The 25044-nt window shown below is 33.2% G+C and overlaps 2 protein-coding genes across 2 annotated transcripts in view; both read left to right on the forward strand.

Moving 5' to 3' along the window:
* LOC142345068 (uncharacterized) overlaps nucleotides 1–2662 on the forward strand; it is a 63563-nt gene extending 60901 nt beyond the window's left edge. The window contains exon 8 of the mRNA XM_075397149.1: nucleotides 1164–2662. Within this exon, the coding sequence (XP_075253264.1) occupies nucleotides 1164–1911 (748 nt within the window). The 3' untranslated portion in view covers nucleotides 1912–2662. The remainder of the gene's footprint in view (nucleotides 1–1163) is intronic.
* Nucleotides 2663–2925: 263 nt separating this feature from the next.
* Nucleotides 2926–25044, forward strand: part of LOC142345069 (uncharacterized) — a 42190-nt gene continuing 20071 nt past the window's right edge. Inside the window, exon 1 of the mRNA XM_075397152.1 lies at nucleotides 2926–3474. Coding sequence (XP_075253267.1) covers nucleotides 3315–3474 — 160 coding nt within the window. The 5' untranslated portion in view covers nucleotides 2926–3314. The remainder of the gene's footprint in view (nucleotides 3475–25044) is intronic.

Genomic DNA, 25044 nt, shown 5'->3' on the forward strand with positions numbered 1-25044 from the left:
AGAAGTTGTACTTCAGCTAAAGTTAATTGTCCATATTGTACTTCTGTTGTGAGATATGATGGGACACGGGCTCATGTAAAGAAACAACATCCAGATATAGAATTGACTAGAGGATTTAGTAGAAATATAACTGATCGGTGTAACCGCTTCGCGGATAAAACAATTAATCCTAGTTGGCAAAGTCCTAGAGCTGTAAGTCCTTTAGTTATTAACCAAACAGAGGATCTGCGAAGCAGTTTCACTGATAGTTGTTCATGTAAATACTATAATTTTGTATCATTTCTTATTAATAATGGAATAAATATAGAAAAAAAAAGAAAATATAAATTTATTGAAAAGTATAGATAATTTGAAATAAAAAGTATAAAAAAATAAATAAAATATCAAAAAAGAGGGATTCACTCTTTAAGAGCAAAAAAGAGCGATCTTTTCTACTGGGGATCACTCCGAATAAGAGTGAATCACTCTTAAAGAGTGAAATGTAAATTTTGCTTTGATTTTTTGATTTTTTGTTTTTATTTTTGATTTTAATTGTTTTTTTATTGAATTTAGAGCTAATATATAGTAGTGGATAAAACAAGGGATTCAACCACCAGTAAAATTTGGCCCGATTCGACATGCGCGATTAGCGTTAGGAGAAAGGGACAAATTTTACTGGTGGTTGAATCCCTTGTTTTATCCACTACTCATAATGAAAAAATTGATCAGTCCTATACTGCTTCTGCTCGTTATTTACATACTTATAAGATGGATGGTTATCACTTAAGCTTCTTGCAAGGCAAATGATTTTCTTACAAATGCTTGCAACATTTTCGAACATCTTGTAAAATAAGCAGTCTGAGTTGACAGGGGTAGTGATGGGAATCTTTTGGATTTGGATGTCTCGTGTTCTTAATAGTTCTCAAACCAAGTATAAAGCAATTGTTGTAGATCTGTGTTTTTAGTGCAATTTTTGGTACAAAATGCGCCGAAAATGAGCATCAAGCCTTTAGAAAAGATTGAATTATCAATATTTCTTCAATGGGATTTAGTTCTAGACAAAAGTTGTTTGAGCAAATGAAGTTGTGTTATATTTTTTCGCGAAGAATCTGAAAAAAAGATCTTTCGAAAATAATTGAGCTGAAGATCTAAAGATGTTTGTCAGACGGTATCTTTTGTTTTAGTAACGACAGTGACTGGAAAGTGCGGCAGAAAACCGCTGCTTCTCTTCACGAGTTAGCCAAACTTCTGGGACCAGAGCAAACCGAGGAACAACTAGTTGCCACTTTCGAGTCCTGTTTTAACGATATTGATGAAGTCCGAACTGTCATCCTCCGAAATCTCTCGTCTTTCCTATTGCGACTCGGACCCGAAGAGTTGAGCCGACAGCTGAGCAATTTAGTCGAGTTTGCTGAATGTGAAAACGAGAACGCTTGGCGATATCGACAATTAATGACGCAACAACTGGAAAAGCTGATCGGGTTCTTATCGAAACAAGATATTAACAATTATATATGGCCCATGGCAAAGTATTATGCGTTAGATCGCGTAATGGCTGTACGAAGCGAAGCTTTTATGCTAATATCAAAAATTTTAATGGTGGCTTTGAATCGAAAGGACCAAAATTTGATATCAAGTGTGAAAGAGTTTATCTTCAAGCATTTTTACTCGGTTGAGTCGTGTCGAGGGAAGATTGCATTTATACAGATTTGCAGTGTTTTGGTAAAGGTTATTGACTATATATGGTTTTCGTCAAACTTTGGCGACGCATTGCTTTCGCTGCAAACGAGCAGCTTGAAGGATGTGAAAATTGCTTTGGATAAAAGTTTGAATACAATTGAATCTGTTCACCAACGAGAAGCAATGAAAAGACAACATCATGGTAGCGTTAGTTCAAGTTCAGCGTCGAAAATGCCGATAACCAAGATCTGATCTAAAATGATTCGATCTAAAACTATTTAGATCATTTTAGCTTCAATGAGAATTCCGAGAAAGATTTCCTGGAAAAAAGTATAATAGCGAAATCGAAGAGGAGTGGAGCGCTTGTTAATTAATAAAACTTCAAGATTTTTACCTTGCGAGACTCTGGACATATACACAAATATGATGTCATTTTCAAGAAGCTTCGAATTTGCGAGAAATGTTAGCCATGATGACACGGGATCCTAATTAAAATTTATTTTGAGCGCAAACAGCATTTTGGTAAGCTATGACGAAATTAATCTGAGAGCGTCAACTATTACGATCTAGCTCTAATAAAATACCGATTGATGACAAAAACAGTTTTACGGTAATTATTTTGAGTGGGTTTAATGGAAATTATCACGCACTATTTTATTATGATCCAGGTAATTATAATCGACACGGTGAAGTGAAATGGGCGAAAAATTGAGGTCCGAGCAAGTGAGCTGCAAACTAAGAAAATGATCGAAAACTGGAAAACAAATAGGATGATCAAACAATTTTTTTTGCTAGAATCGATTACTTGTACTGTAGTTTTTGTTTTTAACCTAGTGAATCATCGAACGTTTTTTTCAGTGGATATTTTGTGTCAAATAATGTTGAAATGATATTTATTGCACGCTGTAAATGTGAGCTCAACAAACATTTTAAGAAATCAGGTTGTTGTTCAGCTATAGAATTGTCCATGCTATATTACAAAATACAATTTTACCACTTGTAATTTTTTCATGGAAAAGGAAAAGCGGTTCCACGTTTTTCCATAAAACAATGATTAATAATTGATGAGTGGAAACAAAACATTTCAGTACCTTTTCTGCCTAAGCAGGTGCTACTAAGCGTCTTTCCACATTTTGGTATTAAAAGATGCGCACATCACATATAGATTATCCATGGATTTTAGTCGCCATTTAAGGCGATATCTCTTTGTCACTTTAAGTGCTTTAAACCCCAAAGCAACACATTTCCCAAAATTAGAGAAATAGCGAAGTTACTTTTTCAGTTTGGATAAGGTTTTCACATGAGTTAGTCGACTGATTATTGAAAAAGCTTATTATGATTAAAAGAATATGTCGAAAGATTCTTAAAACAAGCGATGTCACTTTTTACAACATCACTTTTTGCTTTGAATGAATTTAATTGACTTCCTTATCACAAAAGTTTGTCGTGATTAAACTGATTAGCCGTCGTAGTGAAAAACTACAATATTTCTTCTCCCATTGCGTTTCTGTGATCAAGATCATGAGTATAGTTCAATCGTTAACCAGAAAGATTTGAATGAACGGATAAATTTCTCTACAAATCCTTTGAATGATTTATTTTTTGGACTACAGACCAGACATTTAAACCGTATCAAATCTTCGAAAAATTAAATTATGACCTCGAATTCGACAAAATTGGGCAGTGTTGCGTTTGAGAATGTCAGCTATACGACTGACGGAAAAATTGGGGGTTTCAATAAATTGGCAATGCCTAGATCGCAACCAACAGAACCAGTGGTGAAACAATTTACTCTCCCTCGAACAATGGCTATGTGTAGGTTTCATTTCATAAAATTCTGATTCAGTTTTTAGATGTACTCAAACAAAGCTTGTAGCAATTATTAAGTGCTCTCAAACGAAGATTGTAGCAATTATATTGGATGTGTTCTGTTTCGGCTCCCCCAGGTTTTTTTATGACCCCCAATGACAAATTATGTGTTGTTATATAGCACGTTACTATGTAAGAAAATAGCACGTGCGCCTGGGGTCATAAAAGATTTATGCTCACTAAGCTGGGGGGGGGGGGGGGGGGAACAGAATAGATCCATTATATTAGTCCTGTCGGTCTTTTTTAATGCGATTTTTTGCTTGACCAACATTTCATCCGAAGCATTTGACTTTTCGTCCTCAAGAACGGGATAAACAGGTAGCACTCAACAGGCATTAAGTGCTCTTAGAGCCTTTCAGTTCCCTAGTCTGCAAGTATGCGATTCACAGAATCTGTTTTGGAGACATATAATTATGGTGCGAAGAGCGGTTCTCAGAGATTACGCCCCCCCCCACTGTTGCCACCCCCTCATCCCGCCTCCCCCGCTGCGCTCTCTTACGCCCTTTCAATTGAGCTAAAGCTAGCCTCACTAAACCGTGCATAGCTACTGACGATAGCCAGCATAGCCAGCCGGTTGCATAGCCAGCCGTTCGCCTGTCGTTTCAGAGCAATTTGCCCGACGTTGGTAGGTTATGTCATTAGTAGTGCTGTCTTTTTATGCCATTTTTAGATAGTCCAATTTTTGTCTAACTCTTTTGATTTTTCTATATTGGACTCCATATCCCTCTAGTCCAGCCCGTCCACAACCCTACCCTCATCGCTTGAACCTCCCGTCGCTTAACCCCGCTCTTACTTGGTTGAGACTTCTTGTCACATGTTTGACGGTAAAGAGTAACTCTCTAGGTCATTGGGAACACCGCAGAACCTTCCGAAGTCTTGCGAGATGATGGTTATATTGCAAGATCATACAAGACGGTTGCTATCCTGCTAGGTCTTGTAGGACAAAGGGTTATCGAGTAAGATTCTTGCAAGCTCGTTATTGCTCAGCTCTCATTGGTTGTCGCAGATGCGTAAACGTTCATTTTAATCATTTGAGATATTTGTGAAATAAAATTAAATAAGATGTTTTATATAGAGTATTTTATTTTTTTCAGCTAAAAGTAAACTTAGTGTATCGCTGTGAAATACAAATCGATCAAAAGATGAGATCTTTTCAAAAACTTTCAACAGTCTTTTTAATTTTGCGATCTCTGCTCTTACACTTTTCAATTAACTTTCCTTCGAAAAATTCTGTTGTTTCAAGATAATAATAGTTGGTACCTTTTGCTCATGATTTTTCTCATTTCTTTTTTTTTATATTTGCAAAGCAATATATATGATTGCTGTTCAGTTATTTCATTTTCTCATTTTGCTGAGTAAGTACAATTGATGTTCTATTGATAGAAGGTTTATCTCTGCCTTTGTATGATTGTATGAGTAAAGAAAGTTGTAATTTTTTTACTCTAAGAATCTGGCATCAAAAGGAGCTTCTGATATTAATGGTCTCAGTTCTTACAACGCAGACTTCTTTCGAAAATATATGAACTGTGGATCTAAAGATGTTTGTCAGAGGGTTGCTTTTGTTTTATTAACGATAGTGACTGGAAAGTGCGAGAGAAAACTGCTGCTTTTAGAAGCAAAGATTTATGCTAATATCAGAAATTTTAATGATGGCTTTGAACCGAAAGAACCAAATATTGATTTCAAGTTTGAAGGAGTTTATCTTCAAGCATTTTTAGTCCGTTGAGTCGTATCGAGGGAAGATTGCATTCATTAAGATTTGCAGTCTTTTAGTAAAATTTTTTGACTATATATAGTTCTCGTCAAACTTTGGCGACCTGTTGCTTTCGCTGCAGACAAGTAGCTTGAAGGATTTGAAAATTGCTCTGAACAAATGTTTGAACACAATTGAATCTGTACATCAACGAGCATTGAAAAGACAACACCATGGCAGTTTTAGCTCAAGTTCCGTGTCAAAATTGGCGATAACCAAGATTTGATCTAAAATGGTTCATTGAGAATTCCGAGAAAGATTGCCTGGAAAATATATTGGAGAAAGCAAGGGGTCGACACGTGTTCCAAAGAATGGAGCACTTGTTATTTTTTGAAATAAAACTTTGAGATTTTTACATTACGAGGCTATGAACATATACGGAATTCATAATGTCATTTTCAAGACGTTGCGAGAAGAAATATTAGCCATGATGGATGATGGCATCTGATACTAATTAGAGTTTGTTTGAGCGCTAGCGCCATTTTGATAGCATGTTATGACGACATTATTTGATAGCGTCTACTATTACAAACTAACTCTAATAAAAAACAGATTGATGTCAAAAAGACTGTTTTGCGATAACTATTTTGAGTGAGTTTAATGGAAAATGTTACGCACTATTTTGATATGATCCAAGTAAATATAATCGTCACTTAATTACTGTGAAGTGAAATGCGCGAAAAAATGAGATTTCACCAAGTAAGCTGCGAACCAAGAAAATGATCGAAACATGGAAAATGAACAGAATGATCAAACAGTTTTTGCTAGAATCAATTAGTTGTACTGTAGTTTTTGTTTTGACCTAGTGTATTGTCTACCATTTATTAATAGTGGATATTTTTTTTCAATAATGTTGAAATGATCAATTTTTGCAACGCTGTAAACGTGAACTGAAAGTGCAACATTTTAAGAAATCACGTTGCTGTTCAGCTATAGAGTTGCCCGTGATATATTACAAAACACGTTTTTATCACATGGAAATTTTTTATGAAAAAAAAAGGAAAACAGTTCCACATTTTTCCATAAAACAATGATTAATAATTGATGAGTGAAAACAAAACAATCCAGTGCTTTTTTGCCTAAGCAGGTGCTATTTTGCGTTTTTCCATATTTTATTATTAAAGGATGCGCACATCGCCTATAGATTATCCATGGATTGTAGTCGCCAATAAAGGGGATATATTTTAGTATTTTTTGCGATTTAATTCTCAGAAAAAAACTTCAAAAAATTGAAAAATAGCGAAGTTAGTTTTTTGGTTCGGATAAGGTTTTGACATGAGTTAATCGATGAAAAAGCGTATTATGATTAAAATATTTGTTACTCTCAATTGTTTAAACCTAAGAACATGTCGAAAGATTCCTCACTAAACCATGCCTAACTACTTACAAAGCCAACCGATCGCCGGTCGTTTGAGAGCAATTTGCCCGACGTTAGTTGGTTTATGTTATTAGTAGTGCTGGCTCTTTATGCCATTTTAAGATAGTCATTTTTTTCTGACTCTTGATTTTTCTATATTGGACTCCCTATCCCTCTTGTTCAGCCGATCCACAACCCTATCCTCATCGCTTGAACCCACCGTCGCTAAACCCCACCTCCACTCCGCTCAAATCCCCCCTAAAGCTAGCATCCCTAATCCCAGCTGGCTACTACCGAAGCCAATCGGCCGCTGTTGGCTGGAGAGCGAGACGCTTTGATTTTTACTGTATTTTCGATTTTTTGGATAGGATTTTTTTCTAAATGGTTTTTCCATTCATAGTCCGTTCTAGGTCTAGTTTTCTGTTAAGTCAATGAAAATTCTTTGAATTGTACGTCAGGACTTGTCCTGCTATGTTTTTTTTAAGATCTGTTCACACATATTCATGATTTTTGAAGTCAAATTGGAGTAGTGATTTTGGTCACGCCGAAACAGGAAATGGAGCGAGAAAGCGAGTGGTTTTGCGGCGTGATTTTTTTCAATCTAATTTTAAAGTAGAGTGCGAAAATGGTGTTTGAACAAAAATTCGGTTTCTCGGTAGTGATTTTTTGTTCACATGCGGCAATTTCACTCTGATTTTTACTGTTTTTTCGATTTTTTGGATCGGATTTTTTTCTAAATGGTTTTCCAAATCCATTCACAGCTCATTCTAGGCCTTGCTTTTTGTTTGAATTAAATTTTCATTTCTCGCTTGTGGTTTTTTTGTTCACATTAGGCATTTTGACATTGTTTTTTTGTTTTTTTCTTATTTTTTGATCTGAATTTTTTTAAATGGTTCTCTCAATTCACTCATAGTCTTTTCTAGGTCTAGTTTTCTGTTTAGTCAATAAAAATTCTTTGAATTGTACGCCAGGACTTGTCCTGCTATGTTTTTTTTTTTCGTTTTCCATTTGTTCACACAGCAGAGCTGAAAAAGTCAAGTTTTCTGAATGAATTCTTCCTCTCAGGTTCTAAGTATGTGAGTCACTGAGTTTGACCCCCACGAAATACCCCCTCTCCCGCTTCCAAACCCCCATCACTCTTTATGTCCACCTTCCTCAACCGGGCGATTTTGACCCCTCGTTCAGCCCTCCCAACCCAAACTTTCAACGTTTTACTTTTTTATCACCAACATGCCCCAAAGCTTGAACCCCCTCCCTGAGACCCCCGCCTCTCCGCTCACATTCAATTTACCCTAATGCTAACGCCATCAAGCCCCAGCTGGCTTCTACCGAAGCCAATCGTTCTCCGGTGGACGTTAGTCAGTTATGTTTCTATTAAATTTATATAAGCAAAGATAAACAGTGTCAGATGTAAGAATACAGATGCATCGCATTATCTGTCTATTTTCAATTCCGAAAAATTTGAAAATTTGAACTTAGAAAGTTATTCCAAGTTATTTAACTATATGGTTGTTTTGTTTGGCTAATGGCCTATTCCAAAAAACAGAGACTCAACAATCTATTTGCAGCTTTTGTCAGGCAATTATCCGTCTTTGTTTTGTTTTAGGCAGTTTTTATTTTTATTGCAGACCGTTCGGGAAAATTTGTGATGAATCTAGTGCTAGATTTATGAGCAGACATGAGTTTTTCGCGCAATAAAGATAACTTTTACGCTTGTGGTTTAAAGATGACTTTTACGCTTGTGATTTTTTTGTTCACATTAAGCATTTTGACATTGTTTTTTTGTTTTTTTTTCTTATTTTTTGATCTGAATTTTTTTAAATGGTTCTCTCAATTCACTCATAGTCTTTTCTAGGTCTAGTTTTCTGTTTAGTCAATAAAAATTCTTTGAATTGTACGCCAGGACTTGTCCTGCTATGTTTTTTTTTTCGTTTTCCATTTGTTCACACAGCAGAGCTGAAAAAGTCAAGTTTTCTGAATGAATTCTTCCTCTCAGGTTCTAAGTATGTGAGTCACTGAGTTTGACCCCCCCGAAATACCCCCTCTCCCGCTTCCAAACCCCCATCACTCTTTATGTCCACCTTCCTCAACCGGGCGATTTTGACCCCTCGTTCAGCCCTCCCAACCCAAACTTTCAACGTTTTACTTTTTTATCACCAACATGCCCCAAAGCTTGAACCCCCCCTGAGACCCCCGCCACTCCGCTGACATTCAAATTACCCTAATGCTAACGCCATCAAGCCCCAGCTGGCTTCTACCGAAGCCAAGCGTTCTCCGGTGGACGTTAGTCAGTTATGTTTGTATTAAATTTATATAAGCAAAGATAAACAGTGTCAGATGTAAGAATACAGATGCATCGCATTATGTGTCTATTTTCAATTCCGAAAAATTTGAAAATTTGAACTTAGAAAGTTATTCCAAGTTATTTAACTATATGGTTGTTTTGTTTGGCTAATGGCCTATTCCAAAAAACAGAGACTCAACAGTCTATTTGCAGCTTTTGTCAGGCAATTATCCGTCTTTGTTTTGTTTTAGGCAGTTTTTGCACAAGCTACTTCTGTTTCCTGTTTCTTTCAAAATAATATTTTTATTGCAGACCGTTCAGGAAAATTTGTGATGAATCTAGTGCTAGATTTATGAGCAGACATGAGTTTTTTGCGCAATAAAGATAACTTTCACGCCTGTGGTTTAAAGATGACTTTTACGCTTGTGGTTTTTTTGTTCACATTAAGCATTTTGACATTGTTTTTTTGTTTTTTTTTCTTATTTTTTGATCTGAATTTTTTTAAATGGTTCTCTCAATTCACTCATAGTCTTTTCTAGGTCTAGTTTTCTGTTTAGTCAATAAAAATTCTTTGAATTGTACGCAAGGACTTGTCCTGCTATGTTTTTTTTCGTTTTCCATTTGTTCACACAGCAGAGCTGAAAAAGTCAAGTTTTCTGAATGAATTCTTCCTCTCAGGTTCTAAGTATGTGAGTCACTGAGTTTGGTTGTTTTGTTTGGCTAATGGCCTATTCCAAATAACAGAGACTCAACAGTCTATTTGCAGCTTTTGTCAGGCAATTATCCGTCTTTGTTTTGTTTTAGGCAGTTTTTGCACAAGCTACTTCTGTTTCCTGTTTCTTTCAAAATAATATTTTTATTGCAGACCGTTCAGGAAAATTTGTGATGAATCTAGTGCTAGATTTATGAGCAGACATGAGTTTTTTGCGCAATAAAGATGACTTTTACGCTTGTGGTTTAAGCGTAAAAGGCTTCTGTTTCCTGTTTCATTCAAAATAATATTTTTATTGCAGACCGTTCAGGAAAATTTGTGATGAATCTAGTGCTAGATTTATGAGCAGACATGAGTTTTTTGCGCAATAAAGATGACTTTTACGATCACTCTTTATTCATGTTTTAGAACGCAAACTAAAACTTGGTACCGAAAGGTACTCATAGTCACCCGAAAAGGTAATCAAATTAGAAAGTTATTTGGCTATTTTGGTTGAATAGCACAAGAATTCAAAATTTGATTTGAAAACTAAGACAGAATGAGAAATCGGAATCTCAATTTAGTTTAATTTCAAAGGGTGGACGTTTTAGCTAGGGGTCTCAACAGTTCAGCAGTTTGCATTTATTGCGCGACAATCTGCCGGTTATTGTTAGTTTTTAGAATATTCGAACAAGTGGAACCTTTTGTTTATCTGTTTATAAACAATTATTAAATAAACTGGTGAAGCCATTGTTGAAGAGCGTTGGCCTGAATAATTTCGTATCAGTCATGTCATTCCCCTATATTGAAAAGACTCTTCGCGTTCTCTGATTGACTGAGTTAAAGGAAACTGAATACACGTCTCAGAGTACACTAATTTTGTGACAATTTTTGTATTAAATAAATCCAAAAAAAATTTCACATATGGTGGAAATCGTTCTGAAACGGTAACAGCCGCACAGATTCTGAACCGGTCTCTCTAATAGCTATGATTGGTCAAATTATTTGAAAAAAATACATAAACACGTGACACTTTAATCACTGCGGAATTTCGGACTTAATTTATATGACCCCCATGAAACTTCTTGGTGACCAATAAGTGATTGTCAAAGTCTTGGAGAAAGAAAGTAATAAAAATTTATTCGCTTTGCCCGTCATGTTCATTGTTAAATTTCGTCATCATGAATTTTTTTTCATTATTATTGCGAATTCTCAATTTTCAGAAACTGTAGCAGAGATCGGATTTTTTTTCATATTTTTTCTCGCCGTTTCATTTTGTTTGACTCTTGTTAAATTGAGTGTAGTATTGAGGCAATGCTTGAAACAGTCTGTTGATTTTTTTTAGCAAAAAAACTTCGGATGAATAATGGTTTTACTTGTAGAACATTTTCAACTGAAGATTTTAAGCTGCTGCATTTTCTCACAGAAAGATAGATTTGGATGTTAACTGTTTAGGTTTAGGTTTTCAAGCTTAAACAAAAACACTGCAGAGCTATTAAGGCAGACCCGATGTGGGCTCCTTTTACAGCCTTAAAGTATAAAGAGCTAGGGCTACTTATTTCTGCGCGCGAAGTAGACTTACATTTATCTCTAAGACTAACCGACTCTATAAAACTCTGAGAGTAAACTTCTATTATTACGATGATTAAGAAGTATAGCACAGGAGTCAATGGTATACACATGGTGTATCTAACTAAAACACTGGCTATAGTTAGTTCAGTTCTCTCTATATAAAAGAGAATAGTGTCTTCTCAGTCTCTGATTGGTTGGAGGTATCAGTATTTCCACTGCTACATTATATAAGATGATTTAAACCCATTATTTGGGATGTTATAAAAATGTAATCTTAGTTATATTAAGTCTGTTAAAGCTAAAGAAATCTGATAAACCACTGACTTCACGAGTAAAATAAAATACTTGAAACGCTTGAAACCCGTGAAATATCATGGTTCATATAAGCTCAGTTGGCAAAAAAAAAACATTTTTGTATCTTTCTCGTTTAAGACAATTTTATCAGTACCCAAGCAACCTTCTATATAGACTCTCAGTTTGAAGTTTCTTTGATTTCATACAAGTATCATATATGATTTCCTACTGTCCATACTCAATTTTTTTACGATCCTACTAAGAAACCATCGAGTTCATATATGATCCTTGAATAAAATCCAAGTTTCCATTTATGACCCCTGCATGAAGTCACAGAATTCTTGCATGATCTCTTCGTGAAAAGAAACGTAAGATTTCATGCTAAAATGTGTATGATCCTATCCTAGTAAAAAATCAAAGAATGTATAATGGGTTACCAGTCCTCAAAAAAAGCAGCAGAACAGCTCAGGATCTTAATTTTTATCTCTGTTCTTTGCTGGATTTACCCTTCTGTCAACCGAGCCGTGATTATATATTCTTCCATGCAAAAGTGTAAAGTCACAATGTTGGTGCAGAAATGTTTGCATGTACAGACTTTGCGTAAAGGAATATTGAATTAACTCTAAAGTAAAATATAAAATTAAAGTATTGTTCGTTATTTGTTGTTTGAATTGTTTCTCGTTATGTCAATGCCAAAAAAGATTAAAATGGGTTTTAATGTAGAACAGACGAGTTACTATCGTTGGTTTCCTGATTATATTTTATCAGAGTTCTCATCTACGTTTTGTTGATATTACCACATTTTCTCTTAGCTATAAAGTCTGATAAAGTCGGCCCCAGGATTATCATAGGCTGAAGGGGCCACAATACCCAAGCCCAACTCCCAGATTTATCTTCCTAGATCTTACAAGTTCTAGACTATGATGATTATCTTGAAAGATCTCCCATAAACGGTCATCTTTTAAAAAGTTCGCAATTGTTTTACAAGATAGTCATTTTTCTGGAGAACGTTTATCAGCACATTGATGCTTTCATTGCCAATATAGATTTGAGACTTAAAAAAAAAATGGGTCGATTCAGTTTTTTAACACTACTCGGAAAACAATGTAGCAGTTCTACTAAATAAAACAATACCCAAAACATTAGGTAAAATTTAGGTCAAACAGTATTTTTGTTGGCGAAAGTAAAATGACCGCAAACAACTTACTGTCGATATAAATCTGAATCCGGTATTTTTTAATATAAATAATTATAATATCACACATAATAAATATAGGACATCGAACAACTGCTATCATTTTGCGACAATCACATCTCACCTCAGAATTTTGTCTCTGCCTGCTTGTGTGGTTGTTTGTTTAAAACTCTCGTGATGCATAATGCTATATTTTAGATGATGCGCAAACGAACTTTTCAATATAGACAAATTATATGTTCACTGCAGGGTTCCACTAGCTCTGGTTGGCACATTCCATGCCCAGCCAAGATCAATGGCCAAATAGAACAAAAAACAGAAACTAAAGCTGTAAATGCGGTCAAATTGAATCAAGTGTATTTTTATACAAGTTTTATCTATTTATTATTCTTCAAAAGTGTTTTGACCCTAATTTTTTTATAGATTTTTTATCCCTAAACATGGTCTGAATACAATGTAGCAGTTCTATTAAATGAAACAATAATCAAATCATTGCGCAATAGTTACATTCAGGTCAAACAGTCAGTATTTTTGTTGGCAAAAATAAAATGGCCGCAAACAACTTTCTGTCCTGATAAATCTGGACCCGATATTTTTGCAAAAAAATAACCATAGTAACGAACTATATGTTTTTTAGGACGTCGAACCACTGCTATCCGTTTTCGACAATAACATCTCAATTCAAAACTTTTTCTCTGTCTTCATGTGTAGTTGTTTACTTCAGACAATACTGATTCCTAATGCCATATTTTAGATGATGCGCAAACCAACTTTTCAGTATAGATAAATTAAATAGTCGCTGCAGTTTCTCTAGCTCGGGTTAGCACCTTCAATGCCCAGCCAAGATCAATAGCAAATTAGAACAAAAAAACAGAAACTAAAGCTGTAAAATCGGTCAAATAGAATCAAGTGTATTTTTATACAGCGTTTGCCTAATAAATCTTATTTTCCAATTGTGTTTTGTCACTCACTTTTTTAGTTTCGTACAAATAAGTAGAAAGAATAGCTCACTGAAGACGGTATGATGTCTGTGCCATTTTCATTACTTTATTGTTGATATGCTATTTTTCTCGGCGATGTAATAACTGATTTTCACAAAAATTGCAATTAAACATTTTAAAATAATGTTTTTCTAGTGCTGTTTGGTTTGTTATTTTTTGAGTAATTATAAAACAATGTTGCATTAAATGTTTCACAGATTCAATTTTGCCTGTAAGTTGGATAGAAACTCAAGTTATAGCAATTTCTGAAACTATCAGTTCAGTAGTCCTAATCTTGGATAATATCAGCTTCAAGGAGACATCGTTAAATTACTGAGATTTTTGGGGATTTTTAATGAAGGCTGACAATAAATGTTGAAAAAATTAATTTTTATCAAATTACTCTATGTGTAGATTTTTTGTCCTTAAACATACTTTGAATACAATACAGAAGTTCTATTTAAAGAAACAATTTTCAATTCTTTGAGTAATAGATATATTTAGGTCAAGCAGTCAGTGTTAGTCAGGTCAAGTAAAATGGCTGCAAACAAATTTCTGTCGTTATAAATCTGGATCCAGTATTTTTTGTATATAAAAAATTAAAATAACACACCATAATAAGTATAGGAAACCGAAACCCCTGCTATCATTTTATCAGCACATTGATGCTTTCATTGCCAATATAGATTTGAGACTTAAAAAAAACTGGGTTCATTCAATTGTTTAATACTTCTCAGAACACAATGTAGCAGTTCTATTAAAAAAAAACAACACCCAAAACATTAGGTAGCCGTTAACATTTAGGTCAAACAGTATTTTTGTTGGCAAAAGCAAAATGACCGCAAACAACTTACTGTCGATATAAATCTGAATCCGCTATTTTTTTATATAAATAATTATAATATCAAATATAATAAATATAGGACATTGAACAACTGCTATCATTTTGCGACAACCACATCTCATCCTAGAATTTTGTCTCTGCCTGCTTCTGTGGTTATTTATTTAAAACTCTCGTGATGCATAATGCTATATTTTATTTGATGCGCAAACGAACTTTTAAATATAGACAAATTATATGGTCACTGCAGAATTCTTCTAACTTTAGTTAGCATCTTCCATGACTAGCCAAGATCAATCGCAAATTAGCACAAGAAATCGAAATTCAAGCTGTGAATGCTGTCGAATAAATTCAAGGTTATTTATATTCTAGTTTTGTCTAACAAAATTTTTTATTTCGTCCCAATTTTGTTTTCAGTTTCGTACAAATAAGTAGAGAGAATAGCTCAGGATTCGATAACCGTGCCATTTTTGTTACCTCACTTTGTATTTGTTGACTTTCTCGGCGATGTGATAAGTGAATTTCACCAAAATTTCAATTAAACAATTTAAAATATTGATTTTCTAGTGGTGTTTGGTTGGTAATTTTCCTGGTAATGATCATAAAAAAGTCACATTAAATATTTCTATTTTGCCTGTCAGTTGAATCCAAAACAAATTTATACTAACTTCAAAAACTATCACTACGGAAGTCTAAATCTCGGTTCATATCGGCTTCAAGGAGACGTCGTTAAATTATGGAGATTTTTGGGGATTTTCAATGAAGTCTGCCATTGCCAATTAAAAAAATAGTTTTCATCAAATGAATTCATGTCTAGATTTTTTGGTTCTTAAACATCGAAACGTGATTATACTTTGACAGAGAGTGAATCAATATTAGTAATAGATAAAGTTTTTCTTCGCAATATTTGAAAGTTACTTTGTCGAATTTTCACCAAAACTTGTCAATGACGGTTATCATGAGCGACCTTGCTAAGGGACATTTATCTTGCTGTATTTTTGCAGGAGTTTTTCAAGAGAATCCTTTTTTCAGCTTTGAGGACTTCGCATGAATATTTTTTAATTTAGTCAGAGGTGGCCAAATTCAAATATTCAATTTTTATGCCGAAATATCAATTAAAAACGACGTGTTTAAAAGTTTTGCATTGTACAAAGTTTGAACAGAAAAAGAAATTAAATTATTCAGTGGAAACTCTCTACTTTACTCAATGTCAACTCTAAATTGATTTGCGAAGCAGATCTGTGCTTATATAACCAGCGAACTAGTCTCAATTTTCTCAAAGTTTTAATAATTTTTTTGTTTCTGTTGACAATAAAAGACCTGCATTATGACTCCTGTGGTATCACATTGTGATTTTCTGGTATCCAATCTCCCATAAGTTAAAATAGTGTTATCTTCTTTTTTTTAAAAAAAAAAGGCTGTTTTGAATGATAAAAGGTTTTCTGGCAGGTAGATTGCAAGAAAGACGGTTGTCTCGCAAGATTTTGTGTCGGGAGACGGTTATTTTGCAAGACCTTCCAGATATCTTGCAAGACTTTATTATGATTATGTATAATATTGCAGGAGTTTAGCAAGAAACTTACATAATCTTTTGCAAGAGAAAAATTGCAAGATCTGGCGAGATAACCATCGGTTCTGAACTGGTGTAATGCTTGCAAGAAGTCTAATAAGCTTTTAATCAGTAATAATTAATATCGCTAAGCAATAGAAGCTTTAGCTGCTTAGAGTTAAAAAAACATAAATTTTTATCGATGCATGATGGCATGATGGCAAGTTTATGAAGTACTATCTTTTTTTTCATTTTGGTCATCTAATTAGTGCTTTTTTGGAAAGACCTTGAATGTTTCTAGAAGAAAAACAGTCAGATGTCGTACTCGTGCTCCAATTTATTTTGCAAATTAACTTCAATGCTGCCTAAATAAATATATTTTAACAGTACGTGTCCGGACAAAACAGTCCCCAGTCGCAGACAATACTTTCAAATTTTGCAAAACTTTCCCAGACAAAACAATCCCGGACAAATACTCCAATAAAAGCAGACAAAACAGTCCTAGACAAAACCGTCTCCAATAAAATATAGAAACAATTGTAAATATAATCTACAAACAATTAACAAAGATAAGCTTGTGAATGCATTGTTTTTAATTGATATGAATTAGAACTAAACCAAAAAATGGTTTCAAAATGCCGGGACTGTTTTATCTGGGACTGTTTTGTCTGTTCACGGGAATAGTACTAAGTGCATCAAACAGAAATAGTTTTGCACATGAAATTACTCCAATTAATTGATTCGGTTTTTGATTTTTATAAAACAATCTTGCGTCTTTGATGGAATTTTATTTCTACAAATATTATTCTTTTTTACTTTAACTCCAATAATAGTTGGTGTCAGGACGCAAATTTTACCTGATAAAAAATTGTTTGGTATCTCACAAAATTATCGCACTTACAAAATATGACCATAAGTCTTGTGACCATAAATATGACCATAAGTAATATATAAGACCGAGTAATTTTGAACGCACGACGCCACCTGGTGCGTTCATTTCGGTCTGGACATATCGAATTTCGGTCTGGCACCTCAACATGGGCATAACCCTAACTTATTGCGCCACGTTAAATTGTTGATTGTTCTCTGAGGAAACAAACGAAAATGGGCTTCTTATACTCCCCACAAAATAATCTATAAATTTCAAGGGAAATTTTTCTAGGCACAATTATACTATATTTATGAAGCTAACTCTGACCGTCTCTAAAGATCCAAGCCTATTTTGGCCTATTCAAATATCGGGCGGGTTTAAAATATGCATGATGTCAGTGCAGATTTACGTCGTTAATTAATAGACTCTTCTTGATATCTGATCTAGCGGAACATCCAACGAAAAATTCGAAAAGTTGAGCGAGAAATTTTTTCAGCGGCTTTTGCGAAATTGAAATTGTTTACAACTTTTAAACCAAAGCTATCTTGCAATGTACAACGAAATTGATAGGCAGCTTTAAAAATAATTTGCTCATGATTTCACAATAACGAGCTGTGTTTAATGGGCTCCAATTTAGAGCCGTTTTGCCTGACATTTAAGAAATGAAGAAAATCACAAACAAGAAAAATAGCCTTTTACCGCACTTATTGTTCCGACCCCACTTGTGGGGGGGAGGAACTATATACTCAAATGGGTTTTTTTGTTCAGTCAATTTTGGCCGATCGATATATTCGCCGTAGAGAAATATGAGTGGTATCATTAAAAAGCTGATTCAGCTTAGAGTTCAAAATTAAAAAGATTTTTTTGAATTTCGTTTTTTTCCAGGAGTTATCGAGGATTGAAGTTTTGTGTGAACACGTGATATTTGTTCACTTTTAGTGTAATTTTTCCCCAAATTAAAACAATTTTATAAAAATAGTATTTCAAAATTAAATTTCACGCCAAAAATGGTCCAATTTTGTGTTCCTAGTAGACTAAAGGCGATAAAAAAAACTAGTTCTGAACTGATAGGGAAGTTCACTACCAAAAAAAATCGAACTCTATTTGAGAGCTCTTTTTTTAATAAAACTTTTCCCTTTTTTGCTTTTTTAAAGTCACCTAGAGACAAGTCACATTTTATATCGAGCTTCTATTAATGACAAACCTCCTTTACAGTCAAATGAAGCCCAATGAATAAAAAACATCGTTTTCAAGGAATTGCTCATGTTTTTTTTTGGCCTTGATTCTGAGTTTTCGTAATTTTAAATGAAATTCTGAATTTCTTTTTGAATTTCCAGTAATTTTTGGAGTCCTATGGCATGGATTCATTCAGTAACAGTGGAATATGGTCCATTATGAGCATCAAGTGAACATATCCAGTGCTTTCTTACAGCTAATGGCTGCTAAGACTTAAAAAAAAATTAAAATTTTTTTTGAACCTTAAATAATCATAAGCTTAATATTGTGCACTGTAAGTCAGTCCAGGGGTGACATCACCCTCCTCCTTCGTACTACAACCAAATTTAATCTGGTTAGCGATTTTATCTTCTAACTATTGGTTATATGACTTCAATGACACAAGATTTCAAAAAAATTAAAAAATTTTTTTTGGACTTTTTGTATTATTGGTTACTTTTGAAATCTTATCACATTATCCAAATATTGACAGCTCACAATGGCCTAAAGAAGATTTAAATTAGATCACAGACAAAAGTTTTATGAAAAATTTATGGTTTAAATGGCCGCGAAACGTTTTTCTTGCACTTTTCTTTGAATTTTTGGTTTTCGCCTTTTTTTGTTGTTGTTTTAATAGTCATAAGACTTAATGTGATGTCTTAATGATTACCTTTGCATGATAAACATAAATATACTCCCGCTGGTGCATCTTTGAGCGTATTTATTGACTTCCGTTGAAAGCTATTGAATCTAATGGCTGTAAAAAAAAAAAAAAATTTTTCGAAAACATTTTTGAACACTAACAATTCTTAAACTTTTTTCGTTAACTGTTAGCCATTGTCAGTATTGACAGGACCCACTTGCTTTCTACTGCAACTAAAATTAATCTTGTTAACTGTTTTATCTTCTAACTATTGGTTATACGACTTCAATGACACAAGATTTCAAATTTTTTAAAATTTTTTTTGGATATTTTTGTATTATTGGTTACTTTTGAACTCTTCACATTATCCAAATATCATTAAGATTCCATTGGCTTAAAGAGGACGTTCAATGGATCACAGAGAAAGTTTTCAGAGAAAAGCTACTGGTTTAATTGTCTTCGGCACTTTCTTCTCGCACTTTTCTGCTGTATTTTGATTTTTGCCTGTTTTTGTTATTGATTTCAAACATAAGACCTAATGTGATGTCTTGTTAAATATCTATGCTTGACAAACATCATTTTTGTCCGATCGGGTTATATCTGAGCGAAGTTATTGAGCTCTGTTGAAAGATTTTGTGTTTAATGGCTGTTAAAAAAAACAATTTTTCGAAAAAATTTTTGAACACTAACAATTCTTAAACTTGTTTTGTTAACTAATAGTCATTGTCAGTATTGACAGGACCCACTTGCTTTCTACTGCAACTAAAATTATTCTTGTTAGCTGTTTTATCTTCTAACTAATGGTTATATGACTTCAATGACACAAGATTTCAAACTTTTTTAAAATTTGTTTGGATATTTTTGTATTATTGGTTACTTTTGAACTCTTCACATTATCCAAATATCTTTAAGATTCCATTGGCTTAGAGAAGACGTTCAATGGATCACAGAGAAAGTTTTCAGAGAAAAATTACTGATTTAATTGTCTTCGACACTTTCTTCTCGCACTTTTCTGCTGTTTTTTGATTTTTGCCTGTTTTTGTTATTGTTTTCAAACATAAGACTTATTGTGATGTCTTGTTAAATATCTATGCTTGACAAACATCATTTTCTTCTGATCGGGTTATATCTGAGCGAAGTTATTGAGCTCTGTTGAAAGATTTTAAGTTTAATGGCTGTTAAAAAAAAACAATTTTTCGAAAAAATTTTTGAACACTAACAATTCTTAAACTTTTTTCGTTAACTGTTTGTCATTGTCAGTATTGACAGGACCCACTTGCTTTCTGCTGCCACTAAAATTAATTTTGTTAGCTGTTTTATCTTCTAACTATTGGTTATATGACTTCAATGACACAAGATTTCAAACTTTTTTAAAATTTTTTTGGGTATTTTTGTATTATTGGTTACTTTTGAACTCTTCACATTATCCAAATATCATTAAGATTCCATTGGCTTAGAGAGGACGTTCCGTGGATCACAGAGAAAGTTTTCAGAGAAAAGTTACTGGTTTAATTGTCTTCGACACTTTCTTCTCATACTTTTCTGCTGTATTTTGATTTTTGCCTGTTTTTGTTATTGTTTTCAAACATAAGACCTAATGTGATGTCTTGTTAAATATCTATGCTTGACAAACATCATTTTTGTCCGATCGGGTTATATCTGAGCGAAGTTATTGAGCTCTGTTGAAAGATTTTGAGTTTAATGGCTGTTAAAAAAACAATTTTTCGAAAAAATTTTTGAAGACTAACAATTCTTAAACTTTTTTCGTTAACTGTTTGTCATTGTCAGTATTGACAGGACCCACTTGCTTTCTACTGCAACTAAAATTAATCTTGTTAGCTGTTTTATCTTCTAACTAATGGTTATATGACTTCAATGACACAAGATTTCAAACTTTTTTAAAATTTGTTTGGATATTTTTGTATTATTGGTTACTTTTGAACTCTTCACATTATCCAAATATCATTAAGATTCCATTGGCTTAGAGAGGACGTTCAATGGATCACAGAGAAAGTTTTCAGAGAAAAGCTACTGGTTTAATTGTCTTCGGCACTTTCTTCTCGCACTTTTCTGCTGTATTTTGATTTTTGCCTGTTTTTGTTATTGTTTTCAAACATAAGACTTAATGTGATGTCTTGTTAAATATCTATATTTGACAAACATCATTTTTGTGCGATCGGGTTATATCTGAGCGAAGTTATTGAGCTCTGTTGAAAGATTTTGAGTTTAATGACTGTTAAAAAAAACAATTTTTCGAAAAAATTTTTGAACACTAAAAATTCTTAAACTTTTTTCGTTAACTGTTAGTCATTGTCAGTATTGACAGGACCCACTTGCTTTCTGCTGCCATTTAAATTAATTTTGTTAGCTGTTTTATCTTCTAACTATTGGTTATATGGCTTCAATGACACAAGATTTCAAACTTTTTTAAAATTTGTTTGGATATTTTTGTATTATTGGTTACTTTTGAACTCTTCACATTATCCAAATATCATTAAGATTCCATGGGCTTAGAGAGGACGTTCCGTGGATCACAGAGAAATTTTTCAGAGAAAAGCTACTGGTTTAATTGTCTTCGACACTTTCTTCTCATACTTTTCTGCTGTATTTTGATTTTTTCCTGTTTTTGTTATTGTTTTCAAACATAAGACTTAATGTGACGTCTTGTTAAATATCTATGCTTGACAAACATCATTTTCTTCCGATCGGGTTATATCTGAGCGAAGTTATTGAGCTCTGTTGAAAGATTTTGAGTTTAATGGCTGTTAAAAAAACAATTTTTCGAAAAAATTTTTGAACACTAACAATTCTTAAACTTTTTTCGTTAACTGTTAGTCATTGTCAGTATTGACAGGACCCACTTGCTTTTTACTGCAACTAAAACTAATCTTGTTAGCTGTTTTAGCTGCTAACTATTGGTTATATGACTTCAAAGACAAAAGATTTCAAACTTTTTAAAAATTTTTTTGGATATTTTTGTATTATTGGTTACTTTTGAACTCTTCACATTATCCAAATATCATTAAGATTCCATTGGCTTAGAGAGGACGTTCGATGGATCACAGAGAAAGTTTTTAGAGAAAAGCTACTGATTTAATTGTCTTCGACACTTTCTTCTCTCACTTTTCTGGTGTATTTTGATTTTTGCCTGTTTTTGTTATTGTTTTCAAACATAAGACTTAATGTGATGTCTTGTTAAATATCTATGCCTGACAAACATCATTTTCTTCCGATCGGGTTATATCTGAGCGAAGTTATGGAGCTCTGTTGAAAGATTTTGAGTTTAAAGGCTGTTAAAAAAAAACAATTTTTCGAAAAAATTTTTGAACACTAACAATTCCTAAACTTTTTTCGTTAACTGTTAGTCATTGTCAGTATTGACAGGACCCACTTGCTTTCTACTGCAACTAAAAAAATCTTGTTAGCTGTTTTATCTTCTAACTATTGGTTATATGACTTCAATGACACAAGATTTCAAATTTTTTAAAATTTTTTTTGGATATTTTTGTATTATTGGTTACTTTTAAACTCTTCACATTATCCAAACATCATTAAGATTCCATTGGCTTAGAGAGGACGTTCAATGGATCACAGAGAAATTTTTCAGAGAAAAGCTACTGGTATAATTGTCTTCGGCACTTTCTTCTCGCACTTCTCTGCTGTATTTTGATTTTTTGCCTGTTTTTGTTATTGTTTTCAAACATAAGACTTAATGTGATGTCTTGTTAAATATCTATGCTTGACAAACATCATTTTCTTCTGATCGGGTTATATCTGAGCGAAGTTATTGAGCTCTGTTGAAAGATTTTAAGTTTAATGGCTGTTAAAAAAAAAACAATTTTTCGAAAAATTTTTTGAACACTAAAAATTCTTAAACTTTTTTCGTTAACTGTTTGTCATTGTCAGTATTGACAGGACCCACTTGCTTTCTGCTGCCACTAAAATTAATTTTGTTAGCTGTTTTATCTTCTAACTATTGGTTATATGACTTCAATGACACAAGATTTCAAACTTTTTTAAAATTTTTTTGGATATTTTTGTATTATTGGTTACTTTTGAACTCTTCACATTATCCAAATATCATTAAGATTCCATTGGCTTAGAGAGGACGTTCAATGGATCACAGAGAAATTTTTCAGAGAAAAGCTACTGGTATAATTGTCTTCGGCACTTTCTTCTCGCACTTTTCTGCTGTATTTTGATTTTTTGCCTGTTTTTGTTATTGTTTTCAAACATAAGACCTAATGTGATGTCTTGTTAAATATCTATGCCTGACAAACATCATTTTCTTCCGATCGGGTTATATCTGAGCGAAGTTATGGAGCTCTGTTGAAAGATTTTGAGTTTAAAGGCTGTTAAAAAAAAACAATTTTTCGAAAAAATTTTTGAACACTAACAATTCCTAAACTTTTTTCGTTAACTGTTAGTCATTGTCAGTATTGACAGGACCCACTTGCTTTCTACTGCAACTAAAATAATCTTGTTAGCTGTTTTATCTTCTAACTATTGGTTATATGACTTCAATGACACAAGATTTCAAATTTTTTAAAATTTTTTTTGGATATTTTTGTATTATTGGTTACTTTTAAACTCTTCACATTATCCAAACATCATTAAGATTCCATTGGCTTAGAGAGGACGTTCAATGGATCACAGAGAAATTTTTCAGAGAAAAGCTACTGGTATAATTGTCTTCGGCGCTTTCTTCTCGCACTTTTCTGCTGTATTTTGATTTTTTGCCTGTTTTTGTTATTGTTTTCAAACATAAGACTTAATGTGATGTCTTGTTAAATATCTATGCTTGACAAACATCATTTTCTTCTGATCGGGTTATATCTGAGCGAAGTTATTGAGCTCTGTTGAAAGATTTTAAGTTTAATGGCTGTTAAAAAAAAAAACAATTTTTCGAAAAATTTTTTGAACACTAACAATTCTTAAACTTTTTTCGTTAACTGTTTGTCATTGTCAGTATTGACAGGACCCACTTGCTTTCTGCTGCCACTAAAATTAATTTTGTTAGCTGTTTTATCTTCTAACTATTGGTTATATGACTTCAATGACACAAGATTTCAAACTTTTTTAAAATTTTTTTGGATATTTTTGTATTATTGGTTACTTTTGAACTCTTCACATTATTCAAATATCATTAAGATTCCATTGGCTTAGAGAGGACGTTCCGTGGATCACAGAGAAATTTTTCAGAGAAAATTACTGGTTTAATTGTCTTCGACACTTTCTTCTCATACTTTTCTGCTGTATTTTGATTTTTGCCTGTTTTTGTTATTGTTTTCAAACATAAGACCTAATGTGATGTCTTGTTAAATATCTATGCTTGACAAACATCATTTTTGTCCGATCGGGTTATATCTGAGCGACGTTATTGAGCTCTGTTGAAAGATTTTAATTTTAATGGCTGTTAAAAAAAAACAATTTTTCGAAAAAATTTTTGAACACTAACAATTCTTAAACTTTTTTCGTTAACTGTTAGTCATTGTCAGTATTGACAGGACCCACTTGCTTTCTGCTGCCACTAAAATAATTTTGTTAGCTGTTTTATCTTCTAACTATTGGTTATATGACTTCAATGACACAAGATTTCAAACATTTTTAAAATTTTTTGGATATTTTTGTATTATTGGTTACTTTTGAACTCTTCACATTATCCAAATATCTTTAAGATTCCATTGGCTTAGAGAGGACGTTCAATGGATCACAGAGAAATTTTTCAGAGAAAAGCTACTGGTATAATTGTCTTCGGCGCTTTCTTCTCGCACTTTTCTGCTGTATTTTGATTTTTTGCCTGTTTTTGTTATTGTTTTCAAACATAAGACTTAATGTGATGTCTTGTTAAATATCTATGCTTGACAAACATCATTTTCTTCTGATCGGGTTATATCTGAGCGAAGTTATTGAGCTCTGTTGAAAGATTTTGAGTTTAAAGGCTGTTAAAAAAAAACAATTTTTCGAAAAAATTTTTGAACACTAACAATTCCTAAACTTTTTTCGTTAACTGTTAGTCATTGTCAGTATTGACAGGACCCACTTGCTTTCTACTGCAACTAAAATAATCTTGTTAGCTGTTTTATCTTCTAACTATTGGTTATATGACTTCAATGACACAAGATTTCAAATTTTTTAAAATTTTTTTTGGATATTTTTGTATTATTGGTTACTTTTAAACTCTTCACATTATCCAAACATCATTAAGATTCCATTGGCTTAGAGAGGACGTTCAATGGATCACAGAGAAATTTTTCAGAGAAAAGCTACT

Source organism: Convolutriloba macropyga, chromosome 8 (genome assembly GCF_964194025.1).
Source record: "Convolutriloba macropyga chromosome 8, txConMacr16.3, whole genome shotgun sequence".
NCBI classification, from domain to species: domain Eukaryota; kingdom Metazoa; phylum Xenacoelomorpha; order Acoela; family Convolutidae; genus Convolutriloba; species Convolutriloba macropyga.